This window comes from Diabrotica undecimpunctata, chromosome 5 (genome assembly GCF_040954645.1).
Source record: "Diabrotica undecimpunctata isolate CICGRU chromosome 5, icDiaUnde3, whole genome shotgun sequence".
Taxonomy (NCBI): domain Eukaryota; kingdom Metazoa; phylum Arthropoda; class Insecta; order Coleoptera; family Chrysomelidae; genus Diabrotica; species Diabrotica undecimpunctata.
This window is the reverse complement of record NC_092807.1, coordinates 220,870-242,021: the sequence shown is the minus strand read 5'-3', so window position 1 is coordinate 242,021 and position 21,152 is coordinate 220,870. Positions and strand designations below refer to the sequence as shown.

The window sequence follows — 21,152 nt, the reverse complement described above, 5'->3', positions numbered from 1 at the left end:
CTGTGAGGTGAATCACTATCGGAGCTGAAATTAAACACACTATGTGGTTCGGAAATCAGATCCGGTCTCCCTGGCACACTACTGTAATTTATAGAGAGAATAAGTTCACAAATAAATAAATGTTCAGTTAAACAAAATTCATTTTTTCATCACTAGGTTCAGAACTTTTCACTTTGTCCTCGTATTATGATAATTTTGTGATATTTCGTAGAAACATTTAGTATAATCATTAAAAATAATAATTTGTCTATAACTTGAATATAAGTAACTGTTTCCTCTCCTGTGTTTCCTTATAGTATAGTGTATTTTTAGAAGACTCCCATAATATCCTTACCGACTAAGATGGATAATGTAACATTAAAATAATTTTTATAGATTTAGTATATTTTTTATTTAATACGAAATTTTTTAAAGATCAAAAGGTAAATCATTGATCATACATTTGGTATTTCAAGGTAAAAATTGCTACAGATTGTACAAATAATAAATAAATTATATACACACAACGTAAATCAATTAGTGTAACAATAAAGTTAAAAGAGAAAATTCGTACAGTATAGCAAATAAATTCGGTGGAAAAGTACTTCAAAAATCTAATTAAAGTACCTCACAATTAATATATGTAGTTGCGAGCAAATCTTTACGACGAGAATATATAAAAAAATTAACCAATTATTCATCATATACGTGGGACGCTCAGAAAGTAGACTATAAGAATTATTTTGCGATTTTTAATAACTGTTCTATTCATAACTTTTGGATATCCCTCGTAATACAGATCCCGAGCATACGTGGGGGAAATTAAAAGTTCCTATTGAATAACATGATCCAATGACAATGTACACTAAACATTAAGGTGCAAAACCTTATGAAATGTATTCAAATATAACCGATGATATAAAAACATTTGAACGAACAACTTATGAGTGACAAAAGAGTAATTGAACAAAGGGTGAGTTAAGACAACAGGTACCACGAAGAAGTGATTAATTACCATATACGAGGAACTCTCAGAAAGAAAGAATACAATAGTCACTTTGTGATTTTTAACAACTTTTATCATCTACATTACTTATACAAATCCCTCGTAGTACAGATATCGAACATATGTGGGAGATGATAAAAATTCAAATTCTGTAACACGTTCCAGAGAACAATAAATAAAAATGAAGAAAGAACGACTTTATATAAAAACAAAAGACCAATTGACGAAATAATAGGTTACAACACAAGCAAAAAAAAACAAAATATAAAATAATTGAACCAATTAATCACTAGATACCAGAAACGATAAGAAATTAAGTATACAAAAGTTATTTTTCGATCTAACAACTTTTGTATTCACAACTTTTGTATATTCCTCGTAGTACAGATTTAGAAGATACGTGGGAGACACCAAAAGTTCATAGCCAATTATATGTTCCGGAGAATCTAATATATTATGAAAACTAACGGACAAAAAAAGACAGAAACCACATGAAATGCATTCAAATATAGCCCATAATCAACAAAATCTTTAAGGGATATCTTTATACATTGACAAATGATCAATTAATGAAATGGTGAGTAAAACAAGAGCAAAAGTAAGTGTACAGAAGACTATTTTGAGGTTTAACAACTTTTGTGTTCATAACTTTTGTATATTCCTCGTAGTACAGATCTTGAAGATACGTGGGCGATATCAAAAGTTCATGGTCAATAATATGTTCCAAAGAATCTGTACACGAAAGATTAAGGGACAAAAATGTCAAAAAGCGTAGGGAATGGATTAAAATATAGCCCATAATAAACGAAATATACAGGGCGAGTTTTTAGTGCGATATCCGTCGATAATTCCATTGTGGTACAAGTTATCCAAAAAACATAGAAAAAATATAGGTAATGAGATTCTCCATACTTGGAAAATATGTGGAATTCTACAGGGTGATTAATAACTACGTGGTATAGCAAACATATAATTTTTTGAATGGTGCACCCTATATATTTTTTCAAATTTGTATTCTTCTCGTAATTCTTGTTTTTATAGTATTGGGTTTTGTTTATGCATTACTTTTTTATATACATGGTGTTGATTTCATAGGGATTTCGAAATAAAAATGGTCATAACTTGTTAAATACTCTGTATAGTAATGCTAAACCCAATATTATAAGAACAAGAAATATGAGAAGAATCCAAATTTGAAAAAATATATAGGGTGTCCCATTTAAAAAAATGTATGTTTGCTGTACCACGTAGTTATTTAATCACCCTGTAGAATTCCATAGATTTCCCGAGTATGGAGAATATCATTGCCTACATTTTTCTAAATACGTTTTTTTTGGATATTCTATACCATAAAGGAATTATCGATGGATAAAAACTCACCCTATATAAAGAATGAATTTATAGATTGACAAATTGCCAATTGATGAAATGATGACTTAAAACAAGAGCAAAAGAATAAAATATAAAATTCAACCAATTAATCATCAGATACGAGGAACGCTCAAAAGTTATATTCATAACATTTGTATATGTCTTGTAGTATGGATCTTCGAGGTTACGTGGTAGATATTAAAAGTTTATAATCAATAATACAGTGCGGAGACTAAATATACGAAAAATTAAGGAATAAAAAGACAAAATCTATGAAATTTATCCAAATATAGCCCAAAATAAAAAAAAACTAAAAAGAACGACTTTATAGATTGAAAAACAACAAATTGATGATATAATGAGTCGACTCAAGATAAACAGGTACAAGAAGCAAGTGAAAAAAAGTCGTGGAAGAATAAGTGAAGATAGTAGACATAGAAAGAAGAAATTTCCTTAATTTCTGCATACTTAAGAGCATAGGTGCAAAATGTCGCTTGTCAAAATGTTTAATGTGTTCATTATGTATTCATTTTTATCGAATCATGAGAAAACTAATAAGTGTATTTCAAAAATTTAAACGCAAAATGAAAGATTACGTTATTACCGAGGGCCGAAAGTCCCTAAAAATTTCTATAATGTTTACTTTAATAAGTTACAAGGGTGAAAGGGAAAGAGAAAATTTAGTGTGACTTTTAATTTCAAATATCTCATTCAAAAGAAATTTTTTGGTTATTCTAAGGGACTTTCGTGCCTCGGTAATAATGCAATATTTCATTCTTCGTTTAAATTTTTCAAAAATACTTATTAGTTTTGTCAGGATTCGAAAAAGATGAATACATTTCAAACGCATCGAACATTTTAACAGGCGACATTATGCGCCTATGCCCTTAATGGAAAGACAGCTGGCAATAAATGGACACCTAAAAAGAGAAACATAACTCGACCCACCTATCGGTAGATATAAGAAACAAATAATTTAGTTTATTTCTCATAGAAATCTGCGATACCTTTCGTCCTTTTGTTCTTTATTTGATTACACTCTTCAATTTTATTGCAAATATTGTCGCACTAGCTTTTTTCCAACCTCTGCACAAATCGCCTCGGTAACCCCATATCTATCAATTCATCAGTTTTAAGTCTGCTTATATCGGGAGTATAATGTAAAACCGCCTCCCAGCAAATTTCGCTCAGCTTGGGAATACACAGCCATGTCGAATAGACGGCGTTACTGCGCCTAACGTCGTCGTTAACGCTATAGTTGCCGCCGAACACGTACAGTCTACCTTCGGGCGTGACGGCAGTGGCGTGGAAGTAGGTGGGCCGCGGCAGTCTGCACAAATCGAAGAACGTCCATTGGAAGGTCTGCACGTCCAGCCGCCACAGGTCGTCGAATATGTTCTCGCCGTCGTGGCCGCCGGTAATGAAGATCTGTACGACTCCTTTGCAGGCTATTTGCACGGCACCGTGGCACCGCCTCGGATCCGGAAAACCTAAAAGATATTCATTCCTTAAATGAAAATTTACGAAAAGGAAAATTCGACACGCAGCGAACTGATAATAAGGTGACAAAAAAAGTAACAAATAAGCCTTTTCATCACAAAATAGTGTCAGCCATTTTTTTCGTACAGTTTTTGTAAACAAACATTTTAGTAAACGGTTAGATTAGTAATATAAATAACAATAAAGTGCAACTCAACATATAATTTAGACTATTTCACTAGACTATTTTTAACTGATAAAAGGTTATAGTAACGCCACGTTTCCTACTGATAAAACTCCTTCCTGTCCGTGATTTCTCACCGACAAAATTATGACAGATGTCACGAAGGTGTCTGTAATTCTCTTGTTGTCAGTTTGACAAACGTCATTGAGGCGTAATCAATTTTGGACAGATATAATGAATCCAGACGAAAAATCTAGATTTGGATGCAGTCAGGCGAAGAAATAAAAAAATTGGTTTCGGAAAATATCCCATTGAACACGCAGAGGTCTAGAAGCTCTATTTGGACCCAATTTTCGGAGTTTCTACAGGTGAAAGATTTTATTAAATGATCTATTTTATTAATTATACTCGATAATAATAATTGTGTTAACTAATATATTTCGGCAAGTAATGAAAATCGATTAACATCATTAATTAGAACAAAAAATTAAAGATATTATTTGTATAGTAAACAAGTAACGATGCCTAATCTGTCAATATTCATCAAACCTGTACAAAAAACATGGCGGCTGCGCATGCGCTCGTCCCTATTGCACAAAACAGAAAGTAATGACAACTAAGAATCATGGTACAGCATCAATGAAGATCTTTATAATAAAAATAAAGTAAACTAACCTCGGTGTTTATCTCTTAGAGTTTTTTGTCTAAACCATTCGTTTTTTTCTACATCGAAAGTGGGTATGTGCTGGAAACCATACGCTTCCTCGGTGGTACCGCCGCCTAATATGTAAATGTTTCTACCGTCGAAACCCACTTCGTGTCTATATCTTCCCTTTGGCTCGTACTCTCCTAAACCGTTACATAAATACACTATTTCCCAGTTCATGGTCTTAATATTTAACCTGAAAATTGTAAATAAGTTAAAAATAATCTGATACATATGACGATTATTGAAAGGAAGGATAAAAAACTGATTTTTTTTATAAGAGAGTGTAACGATGTGGTCGTCAACGCTTGCCAACAGCAGGCCTTCTATTTGTATGTCCGAACTCCCAGCAACAACCTACCACTACCATCGATGTGCGCTGGAGATGGAATACCGCCAAAAGTATAAAATGTGAATAACGACAGAGATCTAAGTTCAATCCCTAGTATTGATGTGGTAAGAACTTCTAGCTCTAAGTGTCTAAGTACTGATCATAGGCCACCGTTCTTTCCCGTAACTGCGATCGAGTATTGATCGGCCACTCCCACGGTCTTTAGGTATTGACTGAAGATCGTTCTTTGTCTTACCTATCCGAACGCCGCTAATATTTATTTTCCTTTCACCGGCATCAACTCATGTGGGATTCATCTTTTTATTTTTATTTTATTTAGTTGAATATATTTTTAGATCAATCAGACACAGACTTGTTGGTCTATTATACTCTAATGATTTCTCCGTAATTTGCTTTATAACGAATATTGCATCTGTACACGATCTTCCACTACGAAAACCCTGTTGTTCATCTGCTAAACTTATTCTCTGATTTATTAGCACTTATAAAATTTTAGTTGTAAGTTTTAGCGTAGTATTTAACAAGTTTATACATCTGTAGTTTTCTGGCTGTTCTTTATCTCCTTTTTTGAATAGTAGAATTAGTTCCCTCGTTCTCCATTCTTCCGGTATTTTATTGTGTTTTATAATTTTATTAATTAATGTTGTTAATTGTTCCGTCATTGCTGCTCCACAAGATTTCAGTAATTCGTTTGGTATCCCGTCTTTAACTTCTGCTTTTCTGTTCTTCAGATTTTCAAGTATTTTATGAACTTCCTGTACATTTATATTGTTCTTTATTTGTAGTAATTTCTGGTGTTTCCGGTATCTTGAGTATCTTGTGGAGTCATCCTGTAAGCTTTCGACTTTTATCTTTGTAGTGTATTCTGGTGTTTTGTTATCACATATATGTGTTTTTATTCGGATTTTGCACAATACCAATTTATGGTCGCTTCCTATTTCTGCTGACGACGGTAGTAACTTAGTTAAATTAGAAATTGAAAAAGTTGTGGAATTTGTGCTAGGGATCGAACCCGGGCCATCAGATTTGACAAAGCAGCTCCATAGTCACTGAGCTAGCGGCCACCACTTGGTAGTTTTATTAGTAAAGATCCAATTGATCCAAAACCCGGATTAATGATTTATTCTCTTAATTATTGACTTAATTCAGACCCGTTAATCCTGCTTTTCAAAAAGACTATTATTTCTTTAATAACCGAATGTTTATTTGAAACACAATAAACAAAAATGTAATGCCATATGCGGCAAAATATTATATTTGTTGAAAAATTACCTGTGAATATCACATGTGTATGACAACCCAGTCGTACCTCCAATTGTGTAGAGATAATCGTTGTGGAAGATAAGGGCTTGTCCATATAAGGGTAGGGGCAGTTGTCCAGTGGTCTGCACTTCAGCCATCGGACCATTCTCATCGTTTACTTTACATACATACAACTGATTGCTACACCGAATTCCAAAAGGGGATCCGGTGCCACCGTACACCTAAAATACAAAAAAAAATTACTAATAGTACTATTTCGACTACTCAAATAACTAACAATGAGAATTTTTATGTAGATTGGAAATTGCAAAACTTAGGCGCTTCTTTTTACATAAATCTTGTATACCTCACGTGCGCGTGAGTGGTATTTCATTCCTGTTCACTCCCGCCCAGTTACTTAATTTCACTCACGTGAGTTCTTAAAGTGAGTCCCGCTCATATAAAATGAATAAATTAAAATTAATGGGAAAACCCCGTAGTTGGCTGTATACCATCGTTTAAAAGAAAAACACAGAAGTTAAAACACTTCACACTTGTATTGTGGTATAAAAAACATAATTACTATTTAAATGGGAATAAGCCACAATTAAAGGTTAAAATACGTTTATTGACGTTTCAATTTCCACTTCGGAAATCGTTAACGATTTCCGAAGTGGACTTTTAACTTCTGTGTTTTTTTTTTGAATAAATTAAGTTTAATCCAAATTTCATCCACGCTTACACTCCATCGCTCACGTTCACGCTCGATAACGTTACTCACGTTCTCAACGGATCAGGTCATGAACCATCGTCAATCCCGTTATTTCACTTATCGCACCCAAATACTAGATACTCATATTATCGGCGTACTAAAATTATATTACAAACATTTTAGACAAGAAAATTTCAAATAATTTTGAAACTATCAATATAGAAGTAGAATTACGACAAGGTGACAGCCAGTATACAACACTTTTTAACATAGCAGTGAAAGGAGCGATTAAAAAGAACTGGAAACAACAAGATGATCATACAAAGCTCTACACAAATTCTAACAGCTTGTTAGGTTCGTCTCTGGAACTGGAACTCGATGGGGTTTCAATTCACCATTATTCACCAAGAAAGACACAACTATTTCTCTTTGCACTTTAATACGATTCGGGATGACGTTGGATGACGAACAATCCAGGTAAAACAGTGACCATTTACTATATTCTTGGCATCGTGAAATTGGCGCCCCCCAAAGGTGAGTCCTTAACAAATTCGTCATTATCCAAAAGCTGGAGAGAGGAAAAATATTAAAAAAGGGAAGACACCCTTGAAATATGCGGTTTTTACAAGCACTCCGGTAAAGAAAAGGCTAGAGAAAGCAGCTGAAGATAAAGAAGCCAAAAAAATGCTGCAATAGAAAAAGTAAAATAAATGAGATGAAAAAAAATGAAAAGATGAAAAAATATTAATTTCAAAGAATATGTTCAAGATTGAATTTGAGTTTGAGGAAGAAGATGATACCTTGTGTCTCATATGTTTGTAGCCGTACTCGAAATCCAAACATTGCCAAGACGGGATACAGCGTATGTCATGTAAAAATGGACTCATATTGAATGTGGCAGAGACAGTAAAAGGTACACTTGTATTGATTGTATCCCTGACTTCAATAATTCAAAACCTCATCATTTGTGTGAATAACATCAATAATATATTTTACTTTTCACTTTTGTACTTATTTTTGTTAAATAAATTACTTTAATATTCTATTAAGTGATTAATTTCTACCTTAATATCCATTTTCTTAACATTTATATATTTGTCTCAACCTGTCCCCAGTTAATATCAACTTGCCCCCAGCTAATATCAACTTGCCCCCTTGCGGGGAACAGTATTCTAAGCCAGGAATTTTTAATAAAACATTCCTAACTGCCGATTGTGACGCGCAGTTATTAATAAGTAAAAGGCCATTTGCATATAAGCATTTCATATTATTAAACCGTAAACGGTAGGCTTTTAAAATGACAGTTTTCATATTATTACTTTTTTAATCGGTCTGTGTGGCTTGTTTTATTGTTAAAAATGAATTTTTATGTAGAAGAGTTAACAGATATGATCTGGGTATTAGGAGAAACTTCGAGAAATTGCTTACCTGCATCCAGAATATATCACGAGCGATATCCTGAACGGAGGAAGCCAAACTCAAGAGCTTTTGAAAAATTAATGGATCGTTTTGTTCACACTGGGTCAGTTGCATATGAAAAAAACAATAGAACCAAAACTGTTCTAAGTGAAGAAGAGGAATATGATGTACTGATAGCTACTACTGAAGATCCCCACATCAGCACTCGTGAAATTTCACGTCAACATGACATTAGTCAAACTTCGGCGGCAAAAATCCTTCGCAAAAATAACATGCATCCTTACCGCATACAGTTAAATCAAGAATTGACAGTCAATGATTATCAATGCAGATTAGCTTTTTGCCAATGGTCTCAGCAGCAAGTGCAAAGTGACCGATTTTTTCTCGATTATGTGGTTCGATTACGTAGTTATTAATCACCCTGTAGAATTCCACATATTTTCCAAGTATGGAGAATACCATTGGCTACGTTTTTTCTAAATAAGTTTTTTGGACATTCTATATCATAATGGAATCATCGACCGATGTCGCACTAAAAACTGACCCTGTATATGAAACCAGATGTTAATGAAGTATGGTATATACCTAATGTATATTATTTTCTTTTGTGTCAACAGGATTTAAAGATCGAGTTCATTTCATGTTAATTTGTAACATTTGTAAATTGATTCTGACTAAGAACCAACTAGAACAACCTCTAAAATTCCACGGCAAACATTGGCAAAATTTTTAAAAAGAGAATGTCAACAAGAACATTATTGTTCCCACAAATAAATTCCTAAAATATATTTGTGTATAAATTGTCAAACTATATTTTTATATGACTCAGCGATTCGATAAAAAAAAATAAAATACGTTTTTTTAATTTTCAGGTGAAAATTTTAAATGTCCGAACACAAGTAAATATTTTTAAATCTCTATATCATTCAATCGACGAATGTCTTTATAACCATGAACTTTTTGTTAAACAATATTATTAGCACGAATACATATATACATAAATCGATTCGTGAGGACGTAAAATTACACAACCAAATTAAAGGCTTCGGTTCAAGGTGAAAAATTGTAGAAAAATATATTTAACTGTAATTACAGCTTACAATGTAGACTATAAAGATAAGAAAAACAAACTGCTGGGCCGCAGAATTTGTCTACTGAGACATGTCTCCCAACTTGCATTATAAAAAATATAATTTGGAGTGTAAAACTAGGTCGTTCCCCATTGAGCCCCCCTTGAACTAAATGAACTAGCATTTGCTAGATCTTGGTCACTACTTATATGAAGCGAACACCAAAGGGTGAGATTGCACTATAGAGGATTACCCTTAGGTGGAGTGACTTTAACCTTCCCTCATAATCTCTGTTCTTCTTCTTCTTCGCGTGCCATAACAGAATTATCTGACGTTGGCGATCACTATTGCGAAGGCTTCTCGATCTTCTGCAATATGGAATAATTGCCTGCATTTGATATCTGTGTCCATTCACGAATGTTTTTTAACAAAGAAACTTGTTTTCTTCCTACACCTCTACGGTCTATTTTGCCTTTAAAGATTAGTTGTAATATTTTATATCGACTTCCCCTTACTATATGTCCAAGATAAGACATTTTTCGATGTTTAACAGTCTTTAGCAATTCTCTATCTTTGTCGACGCTCCTTAGTATTTCTTCATTAGTTTTCTTGCTCTCCAAGGTATCTTCAGCATTCGTCGATGAACCCACATTTCCAATGCCTCAATTTTGTTCATGATCGATACTTTTAGCGGCCACACTTCTGCACTATACTATACTATGAAAAATTAATGGATTGTTTTGTTCACACTGGGTCAGTTGCATATGAAAAAAATAATAGAACCAAAACTGTTCTAAGTGAAGAAAAGGAATATGATGTACTGATAGCTACTACTGAAGATCCCCACATCAGCACTCGTGAAATTTCACGTCAACATGACATTAGTCAAACTTCGGCGGCAAAAATCCTTCGTAAACATAAAATGCATCCTTACCGCATACAGTTAAATCAAGAATTGACAGTCAATGATTATCAATGCAGATTAGCTTTTTGCCAATGGTCTCCGAGAGACCGATTTTTTCTCGATTATGTGGTTCGATTACGTAGTTATTAATCACCCTGTAGAATTCCACATATTTTCCATAATGGAGAATATCATTGCCTACATTTTTTCTAAATAAGTTTTTTGGATATCTTGTACCACAATGGACCAAACATAGCACTTAACCATTCTTTGCCTTAGTTCTAAATCTATAGTTAATCTCTGTTACATAAAGTAAACCCCGAAATAAAACGTTATGCGCAACAAAAAATCGATGAAGTAAACCAGGAGTCCTCTTCTTCTTCTCTGTACTGTTCTCCACACCATCATTTTCTTTGACCACCTGTCTCCATTCCTACGTCTTACCTATCCGTACCAGCTCACTCTTGGCTTCAACTGTGTCAATTGTTGTTTCAATACCCATTCTTTTACATGTCTCATCATTTCTTATGTTGTCGTGAAGTGTTAGCCTATAACAACGCCTCTAAACTCTTATTCCCATTGGCAGTAGCTTCCTTTTTAAACATTATATCATTAGCTCAGGAATGCTTTTGACTATGGTCTTGTAGATTCTGATTTTTGTATGTTGTCTAATCTGGGTATTCCACAGCTCTCAAGTTAATTATTTTGTCACCTCCTTACCTTGTACAATATCTTTCTTTTTCTCTCGTGGTAATATCCTTGACTAAAGAAAAAATAATGTCAAAATACATATAAAAGTAATGTAACCCTCTTAAATGAGTATACCACGCTGAAAGAAAACACATAAGAAAGGTAAAAAAGAAGAACCCTCCTTTTTGTGAAAAGCCCACCACCTAAATCTTCCCGTGAAAAAACAGAATACACCTTCTCCAGAACTGGAGCAACCAGATGGTCGAGACGATCCGCTAAGGCGTGAAATTAGCAGAGCTGGCTGTGAATGGTAGCTACAGTATCTAAATTAAGTAAGGGTACCACAAGAAGATAGAAAAAAAGATTCGAACAAAAAATAAGTGCAACGAGCCAAAAATCACACCCCAAAAAATAAATGCGATGGGAGCAACACCTCCCCGCCATAAAAGGACGTAAAGCGAAAGAGAAAAGAATCGAGAATGACTAGCGCTTTCCATTTCTCAAGGTCAGTTCATACCTAGCCAATTGTACATCTTCTATTCATTCATGATACCCATTTTAGAATTCTGGAAGCCTGAATTCGCAGAAATTAACAACCGATCAGGGCCGAACTTATTTACAACTCGAGAAAAAACGTCCCAAAGACGCATAACATCACTACATTTCAGTCATCAGACGTTTCTTCAAACGTTATAAACCTTACAAGGAATGGGATAATCAAACAACTAGGAAACTACATATATAGTCCAGTCGTTAGAGATTTGATTTCTAATAACGAGACGAACAATCCAATTTTGGTACCTCAAAAAAAAATGCAAAAAAGTTTACCACTCCTACCCCCGGTCTTCCCCTTAAAAACCCCAATCGTAACAGAGGGACTGTTAACATTGTTAACAGATTATCATGAGATCAATAAAATTTATCATGTCATTGAATGAGTTTAAACTACTGCACCATAAGCAATTCCAGGGAACCTTATCTGGGAACATATGAGACAGAAGATGAGGACTTTTCCAGCATAAAGTCTATAAATATACTAACTTCCTCCTATAAATAGTCTCATATTCCCCGTGAGTTGCTCTGTTCACTGAGAAACTATCAGAGAACGAAAAGAAAGGGGGACAAAATAGTTATTATAGGTCGCAGTGTGATTTCTCACCTATAAATAGGAATAATCTGGAAAGTAGTGATCTGCATGCCAACGAGAATGAAAGGTATACATATTTATTATATACTAAGGTACCCGAAATGAAAATAACAAAATAATACTGCACGAAAAGGATAAAAACATACGAGTCCCTTCCCATATCAGTGGACCCATCTATGGAATTTGCAGTTTAAGTCGATTACCATAAACAAATTATTGAAAATGAATAGAACCAGCAGAGTAACAGAAATAGAAAGTATGATAGAATAGTGAAAAATAAAAAAACAAAGTCAAATGCAGGACTTGTCATGAAAAAGCTCATGAAACAATTGAAAATTCACAGGAAAAACTGTATCTAAGTAGTAACATTGAAGAAGATGCTAAAGAAGTTGTTATACATTTAAAATAAATTTTTTACCACATTACCCTCGTTATTTTGTCGTATTTATACTCAGTAATAAAAATGACATAATCAAATCATCTTATTCAGTTACCGGTAAATTGATAAATTGTTCTAACATTGCTGCTCAACTACCGTAACGGCATTGATGCGTTTTATCATTCTTCATTATATAATACTCGTAATCCAATTCGCTTACGCCGTTCCTCCAATTTATATTCACGGCAGAGGTCAATACTTGACGAAACTTTCATTAAATCCGATCTTGGACAAAAAGTTGCGAAATCCTGTAAAGTAAAAGCCCAAGGCTAACGAACTGTTCGATGCTTTAAATAATTTATTATGGGGCACACGCCTTCTTTTGCCGCGTCGCTGTTTGTTGATGGGAGTTTTTAAAAACGGAGAAATTATCATTTTTTTTATGGGAGAAACTCGGATTTACATAAGGCAATAAATGGTCGGAAATTATAGACAGTTATAAAATACAACCGATTAAATTAATTTGGTATCTTAAGAAAAGTTGAGAATTTAAAAAATTCACAAGAAAAACAATCACTTCTGATGAGAAAAATGAAAGTGGCAAATATTCTTCCTCTCTATGTTTTTGTACATTAAAAATTCTTACGTGTTGTTACGTTGTTCTGTGGGTTCAGAAATTAAGTGAAGCACAACGTGGTTTAAGGTTGATCTGCACCCCCCAAAAGACAAACTACACATTCAAAAAATTTTACAAAATTTGAGAAAGTATATGTGATAACTAGAAGTATTTTGACAAATTTTGAGCAAACTTCATGTTTTCGTTTTCGAAAAAACTATTTTTTTCAAAGTATAAAGCGGGAAAACCAAACATACAATTTTGTTAATTATCTTACAGCATAAAGATATAATCCTAAGAAATACTTTTTTGAATTTTTTGAAAATTTTTGAATGTACAGTTTTGTTACAATAGAAAAAAATAATATGTTCTGGTTTATAATAAAGCTACCGGTAAGAAACCGGAAAAAATTTAAATAACAACATATATAAAACTGTAAAATTGGAAAATATTTGCAATAAATTGTTGAATATTTTTTCCTAACACATACACACTCTTCGCTGATGACACCAAAGGTGTCCTTCCCAACTGGCACACTTGAGGACTCCCTTAGGGGTTCCAGGTCTGCACTGTTGGATACTAAATACTGTGGTTCTGTGTTAACAAGCTCTTGCTTAATGAAGCAAAGACCAACAGGGCTGTTTTTGCTCTTAGGGACACCCAGGCTGAAATCACAGACGTGACAAGTGTGAAGTTCCTTGGAGTGCACCTGGACCCCAAGCTTCAATGGGGTCAACATTTGACTATCTGAGTAAAACCTATCAAAGAACTTATATGTGCTCAGAAATCTAGCATCACACAAGGCTTTATATATTTTGTTTGTATTTTGAGAACGATTTCTGAAGTAGAAATTGAAACGTCAATAAACGTACTTTAACCTTTTATTGTGGTTTATTCCCATTTAAATAGTAATTAATTTAAAATGCCACAAGAAAATAGCTTCAGAACAATATTAAGGCTTTATGAACAGCTTATTATGCCATTTTTTACATAAAATCATTTTTTCTTACTTTTTTGACTACTGTCTAATCATAAATGTTTCATAAAATCCATGCTTTAAGTTGCTAATTTAACAACTAGTTTAACTCTTTAACTGGACTCCATATTCAATAGAGCATAACAATTACTTTTGTTATATATGTAATAAAGTTATGTAAGTGAATAATAAATGAGTACCTACCTAGGTAATGTTACCAAAAGCAATTGCCAAAAATATTAATCTGGTGATTTATATTCCTAGCATTAGAAAGTTGATTGTTGTTGGAGAGCAATAAAGGAACTGAGGAAGTGTTCTGAAGACAATTATGCAATCAAATCAGTCATTGTTTTGGTTAGTTGGCCACAAAAAGGCCATAATTTTTTTAAATTGATTTGTGTAAGTGTTATAAAACAAAAGTCAATACACAATTATACACAGCTATAAACCAAGCAATAAAACTGTCTATTAAATTCTGCAAAAACAGAAAAAAATTTTGTTGGATAACAGAGACATCAAAATATTCCCATTATCTAAAAGTCAAATGCAAGAAGTTGCAATCATCAGGAAATATAATTTAAGTAATTACTACTTTTAATGGAAATAAGCCACAATATAAGTTTAAAATAAGTATATTTTTGATGTTTCAATTTCCCCTTCGTAAATCATTTTCAAAATACAAAACATTGATAAATTAAACAAATTTTGTCTTTTTGTTACTTACTTGGGGAAAATTTCTTCTAATAATTTAATTTTATCTCACTCATTCATATTAGCAATTCAGACATACGAGGATAGATTGATATTACACTAGCCTTTGACAGATGGCGCTACTTGATACTGAATTGGTTTCGGTGTTGACATTTGCCATTCATGACATGACGTCTGTCAAAATTTAAAATTTTAAAAACAATGAGTTTGGTGTTTACAGCCGTCAAAAGCAAGCAAATTTTGTGTTTTCGGAGAAATGGAAAAAGTCGAGTATCGTTCGGTGATAAAGTTCCTCCAAAAAAAGGTAAAACGAATGTGCAAATCAAAGGTGGACGAAGTTTATGGTGAGGTTGCACCTTCGTTAGCAACAGTAAAATTTTGGAAAGCTGAATTCGTTCGTGGTCGTATGTGTTTTTGATGATGAGCGTCCCGGGAGGCCAAATGAAGTCACCACGCCGGAAATGATCAACAAAGTCCATGACATGATTATGGCAGATCGTCGAATTAATAGAGGTCCTAAATATTTCCTACAAACGCGTACACAACATCATTCACCATCATTTGGACATAAAAAAAACAATCCGCGCGATGGGTGCCGCGTTTGATGGCACCCATCGCGCGGAGGGTGAGTACTACGCAGCATTATTGGAAACGCCCCGGTTTGGAACGTAAAAAAGTGCTCTTTCACCAAGACAATGCACCGGCTCACCGATCGGCCGTCGCCATGGTAAAAATACATGAATTGGGCTATGAATTGGTTGAACATCCACCGTATTCCCCAGATCTTGCCGCCAGCGATTTTTTCCTGTTTACAAACCTAAAAAAATGGCTCGGAGGACGCCGTTTCGCAACAAATGATGAAGTCGTCGCTGAAACTTCGGCCTATTTTGAAGAACTCGAGCAAAAGTGCTATTCGGATGGGATAAAAAAATTGGAACATCGTCTTACTAAGTGTATCGAGCTAAAAGGGGACTATGTTGAGAAATAAATCGATTTAATTCCAAAAAACTTGTTTTTTATATCAAAGGCTAGTTTTATAGCAATCCACCCTCGTATATTATACATTTTAAAGTAGACCACTTTAAAATGATATTGCCAATATGGCTGAGTTGTGCTCCTGGGACGACTTTATTGTAATATAGTTCATTCAATCACATGAAATCAACTTTAACTTAAGAATATTCGTCAGAAAAAATCATAGCATGTGATTAATCGTTAAAAAGACAAGCACATGCAATATGACAGTAAATTTCTTATGTTAGTGATTTCATAGTAAATCATGAGGATAAAAACCAGAAAAAAAATCTCATAATACTATCCTGACATGGTAAGTATTTGGGCTTACATTTAGTTTACTCTTATGTTATTTAAAAACATAAATTATGTATCCTCGATATATTATTGACTAAAAATTCGCTAGAAAAACGCTCCTTAATAGACCCATTGGTCAGAAAGAAGAGGAAGGCCCAGAACAAGGTTCCTTGATAACATCAATGAAGACACGAGGATAGGGACGACAGGAGAGAAATTCTTGAGGAGGCTAGGACCCACGCTAAGATTGTAAAACCAGAATGATGATGATGAACTTAAATTGCGGCTTATGTCCCATGAAAAGTAGTAATTGTCTTAAGATGCCACAAGAAAATAGCGTCAGAAAAATGTAATTTATATCTGTAGTTCAGTCACTTACTTAATCCATGACCAAAATATAAATAGTTATTAGTTTAAAAGTGAAAGTAGATAGTGAGTGTAAGAATTTTGCACACAAATATAAAATAAAAATATAGTTTTATCTAGTATAATATAATAAACATAACAAAAAAATACCAATGGATCTAAATTGATTTTCAAAAAAAGTCACTTCAATAGTTACAAATGTTTACTGTTTAACATAATTTTAAAGAAATACATACTTTATAGAATGTTCAATGTCACACCATTAAATTGAAAAGAAAGAAATGAAAATGACTGATAAACACTTGTACAAATTGAATAAATATTTTTATATACAATAGGAAAGTAAACTAGAAATAAAGGATGACCAAAGCATGAATATACATTGAAAAAAACTTATAGGTATAAAAACAAAAACTTATATGATTAATAAAAGCTGAACATTTTGAACCATTTATTGCCAGTAGAATCCCTAACAGCTCATCCAGAGGGTACAGCTAGTATATCACACTTGCACTCAGATGCAAAATTTTTTTTATTTTTAGCCCTATATGTATTCAGCCCTATAGATATTTGGTATAGTCAGTTTTTTGATACAATTTTATATGTGACTTATTGTACGGGGTTAATTAAAACGTGGTTTTATTATCCTAACTTTGAAACATCCTGTGGAATAATTTCCGTTAGGGAATTTTCATAAAACCTTATTTTTCGGTTGCAACCATGTCTCCTAAGCATTGTGTTTTTTGTTTCATGTCAAAACATGCTTTGGTTCATTTTTTAGAGTCAAATGAATTTGCCATCCACAATTTAGGACTTTTTTAATTATAATTATTTTGGAGTTATTTCGTAATACTACGAGGTGGCTTTGATGACTGTTATCATCATGTCATATTGACACTTATATTTTGTTTAACTTATGATTGATCATGGTTCTTAGTGTCGAAAATTGTGCGAAAGCCATTGCTCTGGTTGAAGATAGGCAAAATTATGAATATGTGGCTAGAGTACTACACACTCATCACCATACCATCCAAAGGGTAGGGGAACGTTTTATATGAACTGGGATCGTCATTTAACAGCGGTGCAAACAAGAAATCATTGGCTCTAGAAGAGGAATGGCAAATCATCCAGCAAGATGATATTCTCAACCTCATAGACAGCTAGAGCCGACATGTACAGGCAGTTATAGAGGCTAGGGGAGGCAATACAAAGTATTAAGTTATTTTTTAGTAGTTTTTCTTTGTTATTTGCGTACTTAAGTTAAGTTACATTAAATTGTTTTTTTATATTTTGTTATTGTTATCATTGTTCATTAAAACCAAGATCATGTCATTCACGATATGACAGGAATAAAGTCGTAAATTGTGGGTGGTAAAGTCATTTCGTTGCTAAAATGAACCAATCCATATTTTCACATGAAACAAAAAACATAATACTTAAAAGAGATAGTTGCAACTGAAAAATACAGTTTTACGAAAATCCGGTAATGGAATTATTCAACAGGATGTTTCAAAGTTAGGATAAAAAATCACCTTTGGATTAAACCCGTATTATTAAGTCAAATACAAAATTTTATTAAAAAACTCACTATACTAAATTAAAATTTATAAATCTCTAAAAAAATCATCAAAATAGGGCTAAAAATAAAAAATCGAATCGAAAATCGAAAAATCGAAAGTTTGAATTTGAAAAAAATTTATTTAAAAATCCTTTATAAAAGGTATATAATTGTGGTATACAGTCAGCTACAGGAACTTAGTTTCCTTGTGGACTTTGAATTTGACCAAAATTTTCTCCATTGCCTTTTTTTTCGCATCTGAGTGTATAAATTTGACCAGTGGTCGTATTTTCGAATTCAATCGAATTTTTTCGTATACGGGTAAACTCGACTGAAAAATTTCGTGTACGAATCTGAATGTGTATTTTTGAACGTCCTTCGAAATGTTATAGGTATACGAGAAGAATTTGCACCGGCAACACTGCACATTCGAACAAGTAAAACTCAAATAAAAAAAAAGAAGAATAATTGGCAGTTTTACTTAACATATTTTACGGTTTTGTCATCTAAAACAATTCGTTTCTTGTAAATTAGCTCAAAGGAGTAAAAAAAGGGCATGAAATATAATAATAATAATCTGTACAATTTTTGAAATTGTACATTAGAATAGTTCTCTAGAAGATTAAGAAAGGGATGGTAAACTCTACCTCTCTGTTCCGCTAATATTTCCGCCTCTACAAGGGCATTAACTATATCTCTTTCTTTGAAAAATTATTTAAACCAGCTATTGAAAACAAAGTTCAATGTAAAAATATTGTATACAACAACGATTAAAAACGATCAGCAGAAATCTTATCTGACTTTCACGGGCCCAATGACAACTGAAATAACAATTACTTTAATCGTATACGAGCATCGATATTCGAATGGTTCAGACCCATTCGAGTCGCCGTATACGAAAAAATTCGTACACGCAGTGTTCGAAAATACACAAAATTGGATTTCGAGCGAATTTCTTCTAATTTCGTATGCGAAATATGCTCGAATGAATTCGAAAATACGACCCCAGATATGTAAAAATTTACATTTGATTTTGTCACTGCAAACCGTCTGCCCTATCACGATACAACTATTTGAATCAAAGGTCAGTGGTGCTTGCATCTAGGTGGGCTCCTTGGATTTGAATTTTGTTGACCTAGTCAAACACCGAAAAAGAGTAGGTAAGTAATTTTTAATTAGTTATTTACTGTCACTCAAGTAGTGTAGTAATATGAGCTGGGTAAAGTAGACGTCAAAATTTTAATAAGTTTAGTAAAGGTGAGACAATCTTTATGGGACAAAACTATTGATTATTATAAAGTTAAACATAATAAAAGCAGTGGCATGGAGAGAAATATGTGGTTTATCAAGACAGGCTTGTCTCCATTCATTTAAAATAACAACTCAAATAAATAATTAGTGTATCATGCTTGTAGTCTGAATCAAAAGTGTTCGAACAATCAAAACAAAGGAGAGATTTGAACAAATCTTTCTGAAGAGACAAATAATGCAGACCTTAACATCAGAACATTAAAATTAGATAGAATAGATTAACTAAAATTAGACAGGCTCATCACAGTAGTATTTGCTCTAAAATGTTAAGGTAAACATAAGAGAAAAGTTTTCTTTATGTAAAATATATGGAAAAAATTAAGAATTGTGGTAGGTGTTTATCTTTCAGAAAATAGATCAAGGTTTTTTATAACTAAGTACTTACTGTTTAAAATAAAAGATAGGAAATTACATGTTACAAAAATAGAGGGCATCTGTAATAAATCATTTAATATACTAAATGATAACAGATGAATGTTAAAAACTTATACTCGATGCAATATTATTAAATAATTAATCAATATCAGACACAATAAATGCCATTGCTTCAATGTTTAAAAAAGGTTTAGATATGATTGGAAAACTGTGTTGCAAAATCTTACATTCAATAAATATTAAAATCTTACACAAACATATACCATCAAGATATTTCCATGTAGAATAAGGGCATTTGATGCCAATTCCATGGGAAGAGTCTCACTATTTTTGAACTTGGTCCACTCTTTGGATGCAAAATTAAATTTCCACAGTTCTTGGAACAACGGATAGGACTGTATCCAAAAGTCATCTTCGTCTTCACGTTGCGACACTACGTCCCTAACTAGGGGGTTGTAGCCCCCAAACGAATAAAAGTTCGAGGAGTCCGCCCCGATTCTATGTCCACTCCGAGGAAACGGCAATTTGCACGCTTTATTCGGTACGATTTTTTCATACCGAAACACTTTAAACGAGTAAGGGACCCCGTCACTGTCATTTTCACTATTGCACATTTTGGTGATAGCCACATAAAGAATTTCGAATAGTTTTATGAAAAATTGATGGATACATTTGGAATACATTCATTATCGTACGCACCGCGACGAGGTCTTGATGATAATAACATTTTGATCAGCTCGGATATATCAATTGCACAACAAAATTTAGTGAAGGTTAGCGAGATTCCGCTTAAGTGGGCTTTTTTTATAGTAATCTTTTGCCTAGACATTCGCGAGAAGTAAAAACTTAACCTATATAAATTAACGTTGTTCATTCTCATTCAACCATTTCACTATAGTGTACTGTCTCTTTCTAGCACATTCAATAATTAGAGATAAGCGGTAATTTGTTGAAAAGAATTTATAATTCACCTTATTCTAAAATAAAATGGTATATATACAAAGTAACGTACATAAAACAATTGCTAAACAGCATAAAATACATCATTTGTATACTGCGTGATACTGCAGTAAGCCATAATCTTTTAAATTTACAGCTATTTTTATTCCTTTCAAAACGATGTTGCCATCTATTTTCTAATAATTCAACTAACGGGTGGAGTTGAGGTTGATATATGAGTTTACAGTAATCTTTAACAAATGTCAAAAATAAAACACAATTACTCCAAGGCAAAGTTAGTAAATAGTATTTTAATAACCTTGCAATTACTCTAAATTGGTAGTAAATT

The 21,152-nt window shown here is 33.1% G+C and overlaps 1 protein-coding gene across 2 annotated transcripts; it reads right to left on the bottom strand.

Annotated features, from left to right (window-relative positions):
* Window positions 1–445: 445 nt before the first annotated feature.
* slim (scruin like at the midline) lies at window positions 446–20,877 on the bottom strand. Of its 2 annotated transcripts, none has more exons than XM_072531308.1 (4): window positions 20,116–20,877; window positions 6,350–6,561; window positions 4,695–4,921; window positions 446–3,846 (listed from the first exon to the last, which is right to left on the bottom strand). In XM_072531308.1, exons 1-4 carry the CDS (start codon window positions 20,545–20,547, stop codon window positions 3,425–3,427), a joined length of 1,293 nt encoding a protein of 430 aa, XP_072387409.1. In that variant the 5' UTR covers window positions 20,548–20,877; the 3' UTR covers window positions 446–3,424. The 2 variants fall into 2 exon arrangements, with proteins under 2 accessions (XP_072387409.1, XP_072387410.1); XM_072531309.1 differs by having other exon boundaries at window positions 447–3,846; window positions 20,128–20,873.
* Window positions 20,878–21,152: the final 275 nt, after the last annotated feature.

Excerpts from the sequence above, each read along its gene's own strand:
- slim (XM_072531308.1), bottom strand. The coding sequence starts at position 20,547 with ATGTATTCCAAATGTATCCATCAATTTTTCATAAAACTATTCGAAATT. Across the intron at positions 6,562-20,115 it reads TCTTGATGGTATATGTTTGT|GTGTACGGTGGCACCGGATC; the intron begins GTAAGATTTTAA and ends TTTGTATTTTAG. Across the intron at positions 3,847-4,694 it reads TCTAAGAGATAAACACCGAG|GTTTTCCGGATCCGAGGCGG; the intron begins GTTAGTTTACTT and ends AATATCTTTTAG.